This window comes from Schistocerca piceifrons, chromosome 4 (assembly GCF_021461385.2).
Source record: "Schistocerca piceifrons isolate TAMUIC-IGC-003096 chromosome 4, iqSchPice1.1, whole genome shotgun sequence".
NCBI classification, from domain to species: domain Eukaryota; kingdom Metazoa; phylum Arthropoda; class Insecta; order Orthoptera; family Acrididae; genus Schistocerca; species Schistocerca piceifrons.
Genome location: NC_060141.1, coordinates 401,786,705 through 401,805,004, shown reverse-complemented (window position 1 = coordinate 401,805,004; position 18,300 = coordinate 401,786,705). Strand labels below are relative to the sequence as shown.

The window sequence follows — 18,300 nt, the reverse complement described above, 5'->3', positions numbered from 1 at the left end:
GCCATTCTTCCATAAGACCACTCACCATCCACACCTTTTTATTGCTTTGCCATGTGACTGAAAGCTTACTGACATCTATTTTTTTGAAACAATGTGGTTTTGCTGCCTTTACAATCACCAGTGGCTTCTCCATTTCACCTAATATGTTTCCACACAGCAGTACAGTAAGTCGTTCCCTGAACATTTTTCCGCCGGTGTGCTTTTCACCTCAAATTGCTAGTGATTTTGAAGGCAGCGCATGATAAAATAGTCCAATTTCATCGCCATTGAACATGTTTTTCGGGTCATAACTCACAATTAAGTTAGACACTATTGTCTTCCATTGTGTTGCTACATTTTCTTGCACATCTTTAGCTTCCCCACACAATTCATTCCATATGATGGCATGCCTCGCTTTGAAACTGTCCATCCAACCTGTGGATGCCTTAAACTCTGTAATTCCAAGCTCTTTAGCAACTTTCAGAGCCTCACTCTGCAACATGGGTCCAGATAAAGGTAAGTTTTTTGTCTGTGCACTTACGAACCATTCCCACACTATTTTGTTAATTTCTTCATTTCCGGTCTTCTTCACCTTTCTTTTCATCTGCCTGTTCCCTTTCATCCATTCCTCCAGAATCTTATCCTTGTTTATTAAAGTCCCATAAATTTGTGTTTTACCACATTTGAAATGCAACATAATTTCATGCACAGAGAGTTTGTCGTTCCCACACGCCTCAATTACATTAATCTTTTTGTTAAGTGTTAACAACACATACCATTTGTTCGACATCATGTTACTGTATCTCTTAAAGTGCTACTAGTCGACTGAAACTGTCATGAAATAATGACCTCGCCGAGTAAAAACACTGTCTAACGGAACAATACGTGCCTCTTTCACTGTGCACATTGTTGCAGAGTATTGGCAGATGCGCAGCAATGTTCCTGTATGTGCCGGTGTATGTCAGTAATGAGGAAAACGAGAAAGCCGACAAACAGAGCACTGACTAACGAACCATTTCCGTATCGACAGTGAGCGTAACTTACTAGTTGTTGCACAGAGTGACATGGTTTTAGTTCTACACCAGCAGCGCCATGGGGCTTTGGACCTCTTTCTTCGTTTTGCGCCGCTTAATAGAGGTGTTAAAACTAACGTCCATGTATAGTTGTGAATAATTAATGAACTGTAATACAGTAATACTGTATAGGCTCTTATCCACATTATACAATGAATTATTATGTATGTTCTATGATTTGCATTCCGTTTCCATGTAAGGCACTTTCGCTTTATACTAAAAATCAGTATATAAAAGAGCACCGAATGAGTCGGGACTGAAATACTTGCATGGTTTGGGCAGATTTCCAAATTATACACGTGCCAATTTGAGCAAGTTTTACTGTATTAGTTAAAGTTTGTATGATAAATGTATAAATCATATTTCTTCTACGACCAATTTTTATCATCAGCAACAAAAACCTTTAGGGAATAAATGTACTGATAAGTGAGTACACGAATTACAATATCCTTAAAATGGCTTCTGCAAGATGTGTATTTATCCTAGTCTCACTGCTCACTTTTCCTAAATAATTACTTTATTTCAGGTGCACTCTCCCAGAAGATAATTCACCCAACAGGGAGTGAAAATATGCTAAATGAGCCAATTACTATATCCCCCCCGCCCCCCGCCACCCACCCACCCACACACACACACACACACACACACACACACACACATATATATATATTCTCTCAGCCACTAGCATTAGCCGCAAACACGAGTCTGGATGTTTTTTAATTAGCTCTCAACAAAGATGTCATGGACACAAAAAGCAGAAACATTTACAATGTTGTTTATCAGGCAGTTGACTGGTCAACATCTACGCTACGTGTTTTATTTAGTGTATTACTGCTAATGTCACTTTTGGGGCTAACAGGTGCTTGCTTGTTTCAAACTGCCTAATTGTTAGCTGTGAACCAGCTGTAGGCCTGTTCAGTTATGTATCTGCTGTTTCTGTAGTTTAGTTTAAACCCTTGATTAGTGTTCTCATCCTATCAGCAAACATTATAGATTTTCAACTGCCCTTTAAAGTCATTGGAAAATCATTTATGTGGGATAAGAAAAGGAACAGACCTAGTACTGCTCCTTGTGGAACCCCCATATTATGTTCTTCAATTCAGAGATTACTTTCATACTGTGACAGTCATAGGTATACTCTGATCTCTGTTATGAATATACACTATGTTATCAAAAGTATCTGGACACCTGGTTGAAAATGACTTACTAGTTATTACAGCTTCCACTCTCACAGGCATATGTTCAATCAGGTGCTGGAAGGTTTCTTGGAGAATGGCAGCCCATTCTACTTGGAGTGCTGCACTGAAGAGAGGTATCAACGTCAGTCAGTAAGGCCTGGCATGAAGTCGGCGTTCCAAAACATACCAAACATGTTCTATAGGATTCAGGTCAGGACTCTGTGCAGGCCAGTCCATTACAGAGATGTTATTGTCATGTAACCACTCCATCGCAGGCCATGCATTATGAATGGGTGCTCGATCGTGCTGAAAGATGCAATCGCCATCCCCGAATTGCTCTTCAACAGTGGGAAGCAAGAAGGTGCTTAAAACATCATAGTGCCACGCAAAACAACAAGGGGTGCAAGCTCCCTCCATGAAAAACATGACACCACCACCGCCTCCGAATTTTACTGTTGGCACTAAAAACGCTGGCAGATGAATTCACTGGACATTCGCCATACCCACACCTTGCCATCGGATCGCCACATTGTGTACCATGATTTGTCATGCCACACAACGTTTTTCCACTGTTCAGTCGCCAATGTTTATGCTCCTTACACCAAGTGAGGTGCCGTTTGACATTTACAGGCGTGATGTGCGGCTAATGAGCAGCTGCTCGACCATGAAATCCAAGTTTTCTCACCTCTGGCCTAACTGTCAAAGTACCGTATTTACTCGAATCTAAGCCGCACTCGAATCTAAGCCGCACCTGAAAAATGAGACTCGAAAGCAAGGAAAAAAATTTTTCCCGAATCTAAGCCGCACCTGAAATTTGAGATTCGAAATTCAAGGGGAGAGAGAAGACTTAGGCCGCACCTCCAAATCGAAACAAAGTTGGTCCATTGTAATATGAGACACAATTTAGGTCGAATGAATGACGATACAGCTACAGTAGTTAGGTTCGAGTCGTAAGCTTATCAGTTAAGCTTTACCAGATAGCCATTGCAATGCGCCAGGCGCTCTGTCTGTATTTATACGGGTACCCTTCCTTTTTCAAGTGCTTCGTCTGGGTTGAATTGATTGCTTATTTTTCTTTGATCTGATAAGTGCCGTTACTTTGTTATAGGTGTTTACGTCACTCAAAGCTGAAAATGCATTATTGTACTGTGTCACGCATTGTTTGTCGCATTCTGATAATGAGTGTTTACGGCCTGTCGCCGCTTGCGGCATGGCTTGCTTTTGTACGCGCTACCGCCGCTTCCAATTGAAAAAAAAAAAAAAAATAAATAAATAAATAAAAATAAATAAATAAATAAAATCGTCTCATTAGCGAAACAATGGCAAGAGACTGCAATTTGTTGTTACTTACAGTGCTGCTTTCTTTGATAATGATCAACAAGAACCAAATAATAGACTGCGTATGATAGAACATGTTGTGAAGGAGAGTTTAGCGAAAATTTTTCTCCGTTTGAATATCTTTGCAGATGCCTCTTTAGTACATTACCTTCTGCACAGAAATTAGTCATCTTAGATTTAAAAATCTAGTCAGTTGTCGTGCTTCATTTCTGACTGTATCTCTAATCGGTGTAAGAATAATACTAATATAAACATGGCATGATATGTATATTCTTCCGCGATTGCTGTTGTCTCACTCTAGTTTCGTAGTTTATTAGGCAGACAGGATTTAAATGAAGTAGCAGCAAACACAAAAGAATACATGGCAAAATGTTTATATTCGTATTAGTCTTATGATGAAGAGAATACTGCATGTGATTCACAACTCATAAAAGTTCCTATTAGCAACCATCTCTTATCACAGGTAGGAAAAAATTCAGAACGTAGAGTTGGCCATATTGACAAACATCCCAAACAGTCTTGCCAGTCGGATTTTCGTAGTACATTGAAAGGCTGCTACATTCGAAGATGAACAATACGGAATTTGTATTTACTTCGTTGGATAATGTACGAAAATGCAGTGGTCGAAACTCGGGGCGGAGAAAAAAGCTCGTCTTCCATCTTTTTCTTTTCTTTTCTTTTCTTTTTTTAATTTATTTACTGTCGCAGAGGTTTTGGCGCCAGTATTTATCTTTGTGCCTGCAAAGCATGCCTGTGTAGCGCTACATATATTCGACGGCAAAAGTTACTTGTGGCGGCACCTACCAACATTTTACAGAACTTCCGCTTACTTTGCACTCGATTCTAAGCCACAGGCGGTTTTTTGGATTACAAAAACCAGAAAAAAAGCGCGGCTTAGATTTGAGTAAATACGGTACTTGCAAAGGATCCTGATGCAGTTACACATTACGACCCTCTTCAACTGTCGGCGGTCTCTGTCAGTCAACAGACGAGGTCGACCAGTACGCTTTTGTGCTGTCCGTTTCCCTTCACGTTTCCACTTCACTATCACATTGGAGACGGTGGACCTAGGAATGTTTAGGATTGTGGAAATCTCGCATACAGACGTATGACACAAGTGACACCCAATCACCTGACCACATTTGAAGTCGGCGAGTTCCGAGGAGCGCCACATTCTGCTCTCTCACAATATCTTGCAAAGTAGAATTTTGTGGTTTACACAGAGACACACAATATTCCAACAGGATAATTTTTCTTTTTTATTTCTACCAAGACTTAATTTGTGAGTCTTGTATGGTTTTCTCTGTGCAGATTTCTTTTTAAACTGAAACAAACAGGCAGTTATCAACGTCTGGTGAGAAAAATTATTAAGTAGTCTGTAACTTTCTCAGACATTTTGGAAATGACTAGAAGGAGTGAAATAGATCTATTATTAGGGGTGGTTTGCTTATATCCAGTTTTACTGATGGATGTTACTACAGCATATTTAACTATGTCAGGAAATATACCCTTACGACAGTAGCTGATTACAAAAATTATTTAATCGTAATCCATCACGTCTACTAGATTTTAATATTGTACCATACTTGAAACACATCAACAGCCAGCAGAATTGTGACTTTTTAAATGACTTGGTGAATTTTGTAATTGATTTTGTAATTGATTCCGTATTTATGTTTCTCCCTAAATTACCATTTAGTGTGATCAGATTTCTTCAATAAACAACTGTAGATGGTCTCTGGCTGAATAAAGGGCCCCTCACTTTTCAGACATGGTGTAAGAAAAGGAAAATAAATGAAGTACGTCTTCACAGAACGTCCCCTCAAGATCAATATTAATTTTTGAGCAACCTTTTCCTTGCCAGATTACTTGCCAGTGTGAAGTCAACTACTGACTCAAATACACTTTAGACTCTATTATCTATCTATTTTGTACATTCATTTTCATTATTATTTTTAACCCACGACACAGAGGGGTGGTATAAGTTTAAGATGTGTATATGTCTGTGGCATTGTAGCTTTCAAACAAAAGTTTGAAAGTTGGTTTCATCAGGATGGTTCTTAGCTATGTTCCATGAAAGTCTGGATCAGCCATTTAAATTTCATTAGTTAAATTAGGTAAAAAACATTTCCCGCCAGCATGCTCTCTTGATATACGCTACTTAATACATAAGAGATACAGCAAGTTGTACATTGGCGTAGAACTCAGAAAGATATAAATATAAATCCCAAAAACATATGTGTACATTTTACAGTTGAGCAATAAAGACGATTTTTGTCTTGTGAAGTTGCCCTTCTCAGCACCTGCAAAGCAGGAAAGATAAACATATGCTCTCGCAGACTTTTTCATAGATCTTTTTGAAGCCTACAATTCAGTACTCAGTCAAATGATTTCACCCAAATAGTTTAGGCAGCCCACTTTCTTCTGATCTGATTTAGAATTACTACAACCACTTACTGCTTATGTTACCAAATTAGCTAAATGTATACTAAAACAAAGTCAATGAATAAATGCGTGAATTACAGAAAGGAACAGGTAAATAGCTTAAGTGACAATTATAAAATTTGGTGATAGTGTTTAATTCATTTTAATTACGAATAGTAGCTATAAGTGAGAATTGCAAAGTATTCTAAATATAAAACATTTTTAAATAATAAAGTATGACACTTGATACAAAATTAAAGTACGCAAGTACTGCTTCTCAGTCTTTGCAAATCTACCACTGTAAGTCGTATACTGAACTATATTTAACCATGTTTATTTACAAAATATCAAAGAACAGAAGAGAGTCTGAATGATAATTTCAGTTGGAATCTCAAAACTGCACTTGCAATACTGCATTGCCAAAATCTTGCAACTGTAATAATATTTATGAAAACACAGCTGGTGAGGCAAGATCTCATGTTGCAATTTTGTATTTCATCCCAGAAAGTATTTGTGTGAATGTGGGGATAGTGTGTCGATCGTATCATGTCTACTAGTAAAATATAAAGTTTAAAAATCATGAAATAAAACTGAAATTAAAAATTTAAATAGACCCCGACAAAAAAAAAGCAATATGTATTGTCTCCTAAGTTTAATAAAATTATTGATATTTTAATTCAAACATCGTCACATCTGGGGACCACCAAGAAAATAAAATAAAAACAGAATACATCTAAAAATGGTAAAATACTACATTTAAATACAAGTAAGGTATGTAGGCAACAAAAGTAAATATCGACATAACAATAATCTTATCACTGAGTCTAAGTCTTAATTACATTACTCCAAAAAATTCACAATACGGACACAACTGTAAATGACGCCCGCCCTCACATGACCGCCCATTCATGTCGCCGCACGACTTGCCCTTGTGGTTTAATAAAGTGCAAGTTAGTTGCTATCACCAAACCACGGCATGACATAGGCCTTGTAAGAAACATTAATGAATGAAACTAAGTTTGTACTTAATTATGTAAAAATATAATAAAAATAAATAGGGAACTCTAGTCTTTAACAATATTAGGCTAATTAAAGGTGGATTGGTTTTTATATTTTATATTATAAGTAATTATAACTTTACCAGCTATTTTGAGGTGTGGACGCGAAACACCCAGGACTGGAACAGATGACACCAAATACAAGAAGCTTGTACCCGGCAATAGTGAAAGTATGCTGATCTAGAAAGTATAGCTTCTGTTAATTCCTTTTTTAATTACTCAGCAGTCCTACAACGTGACGATGCCTGGATCAAAGTATTACTACTTGTATTAAACTTAAAGGGACAATACTTTTTTTTTACTTTTTTGTGTGGTTTTTTGTCAGAGTTTTATAAATTTTTAATTTAAGGTTTTGTATTTGCTTTGACTTCCAAGGCACAAAATACATCTTTCCACTCTCAAAGACACTATGTATGAATTTGGTTTCTTCATTAAATCATACAGAACTAAATAATCAATGATTACCTTGTCAAATCTCGTCGCCTATTTTCAGAAGAAAAATACTTTTCCCAATCCTCTATTAAAGCTAAAGCTTCCTTCAGATTTCCAGCGTAAAATGCTGATTTTGGATTATTTCCCGATAAATAGGAAAGATTAACCTACAGAAAAAAAAGCTCAGAAAGTTACCAATGTACAAAATCTTAAATGTGATAACCCAACTAAAGATGTGCAACTTACCAAATAACCTTTACATTCTGCTGCATATACGTTGTATTTTGGATGACAGAAAGTCTGCAAGTAGTTCTGTGTAGTGAATTGAACATGTTCCCTCATCTGCTGATCGAGAAGTAGCCGCTGCTCAGATGTTAAAGACACTTGCTCAGAATTAGTTTCATTTTCTTTTGCTGGTTGCTGCACCTTTTAAAAAATTAATTCAAGTCAAGACAGAAGCAGCAGCATTAGTGATATAACAGCATAGGACAATTTAATACCTGGTTGTTTGTTATTTTTTTGCTATCATCATCTTCATCATCACTACTTGAAAGGAAACCTGCCATTTTGAACAGTTCTTTAACAAGCGCATTTACTTCTTTCTTAGAGACTTTCACTGCACGATCTATTCTACATTCTTCTTTCTCTGAAATAATACACACAAACTTGCTTAAATGTAGTGATTACTGCTAAGCAATGAAAGAGAATTCTGAAGTTACTAACAGTATTTATTTACACACACTTCCTCTTCCAGTGCCCAACTATTATCTATATAAAAAATAAAATAAAATCATGTTGTACTATTAAATCATGAAAGTCTACTATAATGTTTTAGGAAAAATAGTATTCTATATGCATTTTGTGTTGGGTACCACTGTTTACTTGCTACAAATTTGCTATCGTCATGTAACAATTAGGATTTTTAAGAAAAGGAAGATAATGATATTTTCTAGGTTGAAATTCTCAAACATGAGCATGAAAAAATTGTGTGTCACATTAACTTTTCGATACTGCATCCAGTAATTTTTGGTTGACAGTACTAAATACAACCTGGTACATGTTCCTTTCAGCAGTAAAAACCAGAGCAATCAAACATAATGATTGCTCTGGTAATGCTTAGCATTTTACGAGCATGGTCATAGTGAAGGGGAAAGCTCTAAGCTTTCTCCAATGCACGCACTGGCTCATCCAGCCAGTTTTAAGATGTCTTTCAGTTGACTATAAAATGAGGGTGGAGGTGTAACTTTGCTTCTTTTTACATGAAGAAGGCACCATGGGTATGAAAGTTACACTAAGACTTACAAAAAAGATTCTCACCAGACTATTAAAGGATTTATAAAACTCCAACTAACTTTCTTAAAGACAATCTGTTTAAAGCAAGCTTTGTTATTGTTAATGAAATAATTAACAAAGTTTTAATAATCACATATTGTAAGTGTATTCTGATAGCAACGGTGTACCAAGACATTACTAAGCAATTTTGTTATATTCGTAGTATACAAATAGTAGCCTTTCCTGCATCCCACAAAATGAAATCTTGTTCATTCTGCTGATGTATGGTTCTGAGAGCCTGTCGTTAATAAATGTGTAAAAGCTTAACAACAGTCGGGCTGAAAAGATGTGTTGTTGCAACACTGACTAAGTTTCTCTTACATCTATCGTACAAATTTGAAGCTTTCCATTTTTATATATTCTACATTATTTATGCCGATGAGGATGTTAACTTCTGATGGGCTGCAGTAATAATTCTAGGTTTGGTGTAACAGTGTAACCAGAACAACTAAGCTTCACTGGCTTTTACATTGCAAAACCTGTCTGCTTTAACTCCCCAAGGGATACTCCTCCACAGTTAGTTGTTACAGCAACAAAAGCCATACACCTGTGGTGGAGGTGCACAATTATCCGAAAAATACCTGAAAAAGCAGTAATGACAGCCTAAAGGTGCAAGTGATTTCAATATGTGAAAGATATTACCCCTCAAGGGGCCTGCTACTTTTTAAAACATGAGTGGGCAAACTGAGTTTTGATAAAGTGTGCGTGTGGTGTACTTTGTACACTTGTAAAGACCAGCTGTCTTCATGTTAACAAAGTAAAAATGTATGAGCAAAACAAAAGTTTAATCTTAGTTTAATTAAACAATGATAAAATAAACTTACATTATACGAACTAAATCACCATTTCATTAAATAATAATAAAATAAATATTCATTATATCTCACTGTTGCCACACACAACAGTCACCCCACAGTAACGACCCACTCGAGGCGTTAAACAGCACAGTAGCATCATATCCCAGCCAACTACTTATTCAATTGCTAATGACCTCATATACAACTGCCTTATTAAGGGATTGCGTCATTAAGGGATTGTGCTGCTAGCATGGAACCTGGGTAATTTTCTTGCATGGATCGTAAATTCTCTCTCTCTGTGTTCACTGTTTATTTTATATTACAGCTGCTCACTTGGACGTATGACAGCACACTTATCACTGTGTCAGCTGAAGCAATAATAAAGGAACAGGTATGAGCTCACAGTTGTAAAACAACAATGGAATGGTACAAGACAATGTTATTTGTCAGTGGTACACTTTACAGATAGGCACGCCTGCTTGTGGATTAAGCATGAACCACAGGCCCTATTCTTTAATCCTATGGTTGTAACGTAACACTTTAACACAGCTATTAATGTTTAACATGATCTTTATCTTTTCAAATGAAATATTTTTTATAACTCGTCATAATTTCAAATCTGAAAACCGTTTTTCCCCATCACATCAGGTTTTGAAGATATATTGCTGTGTGTTGTGTTCTTCAGACCGAAGACACACTTGACGCACCCCTCCTTGCCATTCGATCCTGTACAAGCCTCTTCATCTCTGTAAACAACTGCAACCTACATCCATTTAAATATGTTTACTGCAGTTGAGTCTTAGTCTCAATCCAAAATTTTTTTTGAAAACACATTTCCTTGACGCCTCAGATGGGTCCTGCCAACCGATCCCTTGTTTTACACAGGTTGTTCTATAAATATCTTTTTTCCCATATCTGACCCAGTACCTCATCATTATTTATTTGATCTAACCACCTAATCCTCAGCAGTCTTCTGTAGCATCATATTTCAAAAGTTCCTATTCTTTTCTTGTCTGAACTGTTTATTGTGCACACTTCACTTTTGTACAAGGCTACACTCCAGACAAATATATTCAGAAATCTTTTTATGATTTACATTTACCAATATTAACAAATTTCTCTATTTCAGAAATGTTTTTCTTGCTACTTCCAGTCTGCATTTTTTATCTTCTATACTTCAACATTATCAGTTATTTTGATGCCAAATAGAATAACTCATCCACTACTTCCAGTCTCTGATTTTTTAATTAAATTCTCTCAGCAACACATGATTTAACTTGATATATTACATTAACTTGTTTTATTTTCGTTAACATATTTTTATAACTTCTTTTTCAAGACACTATCTATTCTGTTCAACTGCTCTTCCAAATCCCCTGTCGTCTCCGACAGAATTAAATAATCGTCAGCAAACAAATTTTTATTTCCTCTCCTGAACTTTAGTTCCTTTCCCCAAATTCTCCTTGGATTCTTTTACTGCTTGCTCAGTGTACAAATTAAATAACATCAGGGAGAGGCACCCTTACACAGCCCCTTGTCAGCTGTTGGTGCCTGTTCGTATCCTTCAACTCACATACTGGGTGGTTATAATTGAATTGCAGCTACTGAATGGAAGTCCACTGTGGGCTTTAATTATCATATCACAGTGAAACAAGGTAGACATGCTAACAAGTTAATACAGAGCCATTTTCTACTGGAAAAAACACTAGTTCCAACTGTGGTCGCCGACTGCAAATCTGGCCCTGTACACTGTTTGTATGACTATATCATTTTACAAGCCGTAACTTAAGTGAACAGTATGGTTATTGAGAAGAAAGACTGTGCATAAAGAGCTGCATTGAGAAGGTATCACTGATGGAAAGGTCTGAGGATAGGCCTGATGTCATTAAGTTGGTTAGGTTAGGTTAGGTTAGGTTAATAGACACACACACACACACACACACACACGAAAGTGCTGGCAGGTCGATAGAAATACAAACAAACACAAACATACACGCAAAATTCAAGCTTTCGCAACAAACTGTTGCCTCATCAGGAAAGAGGGAAGGAGAGGGAAAGAAGAAAGGAAGTGGATTTTAAGGGAGAGGGTAAGGAGTCATTCCAATCCCGGGAGCGGAAAGACTTACATTAGGGGGAAAAAGGACGGGTATACACTCGCGCACACACACACACACATCCATCCACACATATACAGACACAAGCAGACATATTTAAAGACAAAGAGTTTGGGCAGAGATGTCAGTCGGAAGTCGGAAGTGCAGAGGCAAAGATGATGTTGAATGACAGGTGAGGTATGAGTGGCGGCAACGTGAAATTAGCGGAGATTGAGGCCTGGTGGGTAACGGGAAGAGAGGATATATTGAAGAGCAAGTTCCCATCTCCGGAGTTCGGATAGGTTGGTGTTGGTGGGAAGTATCCAGATAACCCGGACGGTGTAACACTGTGCCAAGATGTGCTGGCCGTGCACCAAGGCATGTTTAGCCACAGGGTGATCCTCATTACCAACAAACACTGTCTGCCTGTGTCCATTCATGCGAATGGACAGTTTGTTGCTGGTCATTCCCACATAGAATGCATCACAGTGTAGGCAGGTCAGTTGGTAAATCACGTGGGTGCTTTCACATGTGGCTCTGCCTTTGATCGTGTACACCTTCCGGGTTACAGGACTGGAGTAGGTGGTGGTGGGAGGGTGCATGGGACAGGTTTTACACCAGGGGCGGTTACAAGGATAGGAGCCAGAAGGTAGGGAAGGTGGTTTGGGGATTTCATAGGGATGAACTAACAGGTTACGAAGGTTAGGTGGACGGCGGAAAGACACTCTTGGTGGAGTGGGGAGGATTTCATGAAGGATGGATCTCATTTCAGGGCAGGATTTGAGGAAGTCGTATCCCTGCTGGAGAGCCACATTCAGAGTCTGGTCCAGTCCCGGAAAGTATCCTGTCACAAGTGGGGCACTTTTGTGGTTCTTCTGTGGGGGATTCTGGGTTTGAGGGGATGAGGAAGTGGCTCTGGTTATTTGCTTCTGTACCAGTTCGGGAGGGTAGTTGCGGGATGCGAAAGCTGTTGTCAGGTTGTTGGTGTAATGGTTCAGGGATTCCGGACTGGAGCAGATTCGTTTGCCACGAAGACCTAGGCCGTAGGGAAGGGACCGTTTGATGTGGAATGGGTGGCAGCTGTCATAATGGAGGTACTGTTGCTTGTTGGTGGGTTTGATGTGGACGGACGTGTGAAGCTGGCCATTGGACAGGTGGAGGTCAACATCAAGGAAAGTGGCATGGGATTTGGAGTAGGACCAGGTGAATCTGATGGAACCAAAGGAGTTGCGGTTGGAGAGGAAATTCTGGAGTTCTTCTTCACTGTGAGTCCAGATCATGAAGATGTCATCAATAAATCTGTACCAAACTTTGGGTTGGCAGGCCTGGGTAACCAAGAAGGCTTCCTCTAAGCGACCCATGAATAGGTTGGCGTACGAGGGGGCCATCCTGGTACCCATGGCTGTTCCCTTTAATTGTTGGTATGTCTGGCCAGACATCTGCTTGTGTCTGTATGTGTGGATGGATATGTGCGTGTGTGTGAGTGTATACCTGTCCTTTTTTCCCCCTAAGGTAAGTCTTTCCGCTCCCGGGATTGGAATGACTCCTTACCCTCTCCCTTAAAACCCACTTCCTTTCGTCTTCCCCTCTCCTTCCCTCTTTCCTGATGAGGCAACAGTTTGTTGCGAAAGCTTGAATTTTGTGTGTATGTTTGTGTTTGTTTGTGTGTCTATCGACCTGCCAGCGCTTTCGTTCGGTAAGTTTTATATCGAAATTTGAAAACACGGGTAAGTGTGGTGTGGTGTCTGGAAGGGGAAGGCGTCCTATCCAGGTGGAAGTTATTGACGAGGTCGCTGTTGCTGTAACTGACCATTACAGCAGTGCCCCAGAGAGTGCTAGTGTGTGTGCAGTATCATAAGAGTTTTCCATCCCACACTCAGCAATATGGAAAGTTTTGTGGTCTACTTTACATTGGTATCCATACAAGTTCCAGACAGTGCAGCAGCTGAAACCTCATGACAAGTAGCAATGTTCTGAATTTGCTCTTGGGCTTCCGGTACAGATTGAAACTGATGATATGTGGCCAGGCAATATTCTATGGAGTGACGAGGCACATTTTACACTATTGGATGCAATGAATGTACAGAACTGTTGAATTTGAGATACTGTTAAACTGTACACAAAAAAATATTACATTCACCATAGGTGATTATGTGGTATGGGTTCTCAAGCACTTTTATTCTCGATCCATTCTTCCTTGGTCTGTCAGGTCTACTGTGATGTTTGCACATTATCGAGACCTTCTCATACAGCAAATGAGTCCTGCTTGGGAAGAGCGAAACTAAGTGGAAAGCACTGTTTTCATACAAGACCCGGCAACAGCTCATGTCACTCACTCAGTGAACGATCTGTTTAATGTTAACGTCAACAAACGTACTATCTCTGGTGGCTTTCCAGATGCATGGCCTGCAAGACCACATGACCTGAATCCATGTGACTTGGTTCTGGGAATATCTCAAAGAATGTGTTTACCAGGGGCACTTTTGTCTCTGCCTGATCTGAATGCCAGTATACAGAAACACGTTGCTCAGATTCCACCTGAATTACTGTGAGCAACTGCTGATCACATTATTTTACAAATGCAGCATCTCACCGACTTCTCTGATGCTCATGTCGAACAAATTGTGTGAGTCGTGATTAATAATAAAATCAACATTATGGCTTTCTCACTTGTTTGACCTTTCTGCCCATATCCCATTCCTAATCCATTACATATGGAAACATTTCTGTAAGCCCTCCCCCACTAGGGCAGCCAATTGCTCAAAAACAGCCACTGATAATATCTTTCTAGAAAAGTCCAATGAACAAAATTATATTACAGAACCAATAGTTAATGGCCTCTCAGACCAAGACATGCAGTTCCTTCTGTTAAATGTTAATACTGAACAGGATATAAAATCTGTTAAATCTGAGCTCATGAGGGTAATCAATAAGGCAAAATTGATTATTTTAGGACACTCCTCAGAGACATTCAATGGACTGATGTTTACAGTGCTCATGGCATGAATGAAAAATATAACACTTTTGCTAATGAAGTGCTTACCTTATTTGAACACAGTTTTCCCCCAAAACTAACCAAGGTTAGAGCAAATTCTACAAAGAAGCCATGGATTACTCAAGGAATAGGAAAACAAAAAGAAAACTATATCTGTCAATCTGAAACAGTTCTGATGTTGATGCTATAGCACAATACAAGAAATACTGCAAAATATTAAAGACTGTAATACAAACATCAAAGCAAATATATTACAAGGAAAAGATAGTCATATCAGATAACAAAATAAAGACAATATGGGATATAGTGAAGGAGGAGACCAGTAGAACCAGACATGAAGAGGGACAAATAGCATTAAGAGTAAATGATTCATTGGTGACAGATGTGTATAGTGTTGCAGAACTTTTCAACAAACATTTTATAACTGTTACTGAAAAGATGGGGTTGTCAGGTTCTGTAGCTGCTGCTATGGAATACCTCAGACCAGACATTTCAAGTAATTTCCATAATAAGAATTTGACCCTCACTACCTGAGCAGAAATAATGTCCATCATAAAATCTTTAAAATCAAAAACATCTAGTGGGTATGAAGAAATATCAACAAAGTTAATTAAAGAATACGATTCTGAGTTAAGTAACATATTAAGCTATCTGCGTAACAAGTCGTTTATCAGTGGAATATTTCCTGAATGGTTGAAATATGCTGAAGTTAAGCTACTGTTTAAGAAGGTAGATAAAGAAATAGCATCAAATTTCTGTCCACTTTCACTTTTGTCAGCATTCTCACAAATTTTGTGTACAGTTTAACAGTATTTCATTTTAGAAAAAGTAATGTATAATCGGCTTTATAACCACCTTATCTCAAATAACATACTGTCAAAGTCGCAGTTTGGATTTCTAAAGGGTTCTGATATTGAGAAGGCTATCTACACTTACAGTGAAAATGCGCTTAATTCATTAGACAATAAATTGCAGGCAACTGGTATATTTTGCGATCTGTCAAAGGCATTTGACTGTGTAAATCACAATATCCTTTTAACTAAATTAGAATATTATGGTGTAACAGGAAATGCTGCTAAATGGTTCAAATCTTATATCTCTGGCAGGAAACAAAGGGTGTTATTAGGAAAGAGACATGTATTCAGCTATCACGCATCATCCAACTGGGAACTAATTACATGTGGGGTCCCACAGGGTTCCATTTTAAGACCCTTACTTTATCTGGTGATATTAACGACCTTTCATCAGTAACATTATCAGATGCCAAGTTCGTTTTGTTTGCCAATGATACAAACATTGCAATAAACAGCAAATCAAGTGTAGTCTTAGAAAGATCAGCTAATAAAATGTTTGTGGACATTAATCACTGGTTCCCAGCCAATTCTTTGTCATTAAACTTTGAAAAAACACACTACATGCAGTTCAGAACTTGTAAGGGATGTCCCACGAGTAGATGCCTAACATACGATAATAAATTCAACTGGGAGGAGCACACCACAGATCTGTAGGGGATATAAAAATGAAAAAGCTGGCATACTATGCTTACTTGCACTCCATAATGTCATATGAGATTATTTTTTGGGGTAATTCATCAAGCCAAGCTCAAGTTTTCTGGGCACAAAAATGTGCAGTAAGAGTTATATGTGGTGTGAACTCAAGGACATCCTGCAGGAGCCTGTTTAGGGATACTAACTACTGCTTCCCAATATATTTATTCATTAATGAAACTTGTCATTAAAAATATATCACTTTTTCAAACCAACAGCTCAATTCATGGAATCAATACTAGAAATAAGAATAATCTTCACAAGGATTTAAAGTCACTTACTCTTGTACAAAACGATGTGCATTATTCAGGAACACACATTTTCAATAACTTACCAGCAGCCATAAAAAGCTTAACAACCAATGGAATTCAGTTAAAGAGGAGCCTAAAGGATTTATTGGTGGCCAAATAAGTACTGTAGCAGTTCTATTACATGTTAATTACCTCATCACCATCATAATCATCATTTAAGACTGATTATGCCTTTCAGTGTTCAGTCTGGAGCATAGCCCCCCTTATAAAATTCCTCCAAGATCCCCTATTCAGTGCTAACATTGGTGCCTCTTCTGATGTTAAACCTATTACTTCAAAATCATTCTTAACCGAATCCAGGTACCTTCTCCTTGGTCTGCCCCGACTCCTCCTACCCTCTACTGCTGAACCCATGAGTCTCTTGGGTAACCTTGCTTCTCCCATGTGTGTAACATGACCCCACCATCTAAGCCTGTTCGCCCTGACTGCTACATCTATAGAGTTCATTCCCAGTTTTTCTTTGATTTCCTCATTGTGGACACCCTTCTGCCATTGTTCCCATCTACTAGTACCTGCAGTCATCCTAGCTACTTTCATATCCGTAACCTCAACCTTATTGATAAGGTAACCTGAATCCACCCAACTTTCACTCCCATACAACAAAGTTGGTCGAAAGATTGAACAGTGCACAGATAACTTAGTCTTGGTGCTGACTTCCTACTTGCAGAAGAGAGTAGATTGTAGCTGAGCGCTCACTGCATTAGCTTTGCTACACCTCGCTTCCAGTTCTTTCACTATGTTGCCATCCTGTGAGAATATGCATCCTAAGTACTTGAAACCATCCACCTGTTCTAACTTTATTCCTCCTATTTGGCACTCAATCCGTTTATATTCCTTTCCCACTGACATTACTTTCGTTTTGGAGATGCTAATCTTCATACCATAGTCCTTACATTTCTGATCTAGCTCCGAATCTGCCATCACAACTAAGTCATCCGCATATGCAAGACTGCTTATTTTGTGTTCACATATCTTAATCTCACCCAGCCAGTCTATTGTTTTCAACATATGATCCATAAATAATATGAACAACAGTGGAGACTGGTTGCAGCCTTGTCTTACCCCTGAAACTATTCTGAACCATGAACTCAATTTACCGTCAACTGTAACTGCTGCCTGACTATCCATGTAAAGACCTTTAATTGCTTGCAAAAGTTTGCCTCCTATTCCATAATCTCGTAGAACAACAATAACTTCCTCCTAGGAACCCGGTCATATGCCTTTTCTAGATCTATAAAGCATAGATACAATTCCCTGTTCCACTCATAACACTTCTCCATTATTTGCCGTAAGCTAAAGATCTGGTCCTGACAGCCTCTAAGAGGCCTAAACCCACACTGATTCTCATCCAATTAGTCCTCAACAAATACTCGCACTTTCCTTTCAACAATACCTGAGAAAATTTTACCCACAACGCTGATTAAAGAGATACCTCTGTAGTTGTTACAATCTTTCCTGTTTCCACATTTAAAGATTGGTGCGATTACTGGTTTTGTCCAGTCTGATGGAACCTGTCCCGACTCCCAGGCCAACTCAATTATCCTGTGTAGCCATTTAAGACCTGACATTCCACTGTACAGGGTTATTACAAATGATTGAAGCGATTTCACAGCTCTACAATAACTTTATTATTTGAGATATTTTCACAATGCTTTGCACACACATACAAAAACTCAAAAAGTTTTTTTAGGCATTCACAAATGTTCGATATGTGCCCCTTTAGTGATTCGGCACACATCGAGC

The 18,300-nt window shown here is 38.4% G+C and overlaps 1 protein-coding gene across 2 annotated transcripts in view; it reads right to left on the bottom strand.

Annotated features, from left to right (window-relative positions):
- Positions 1–18,300, bottom strand: part of LOC124795441 (GON-4-like protein) — a 180,253-nt gene that overhangs the window by 62,472 nt on the left and 99,481 nt on the right. For both annotated transcript variants that reach the window (XM_047259464.1, XM_047259465.1), the window contains exons 8-10: positions 7,983–8,128; positions 7,729–7,908; positions 7,516–7,649 (exon numbers count right to left, since the gene is read on the bottom strand). In XM_047259464.1, the coding sequence (XP_047115420.1) occupies positions 7,516–7,649; positions 7,729–7,908; positions 7,983–8,128 (460 nt within the window). The remainder of the gene's footprint in view (positions 1–7,515; positions 7,650–7,728; positions 7,909–7,982; positions 8,129–18,300) is intronic.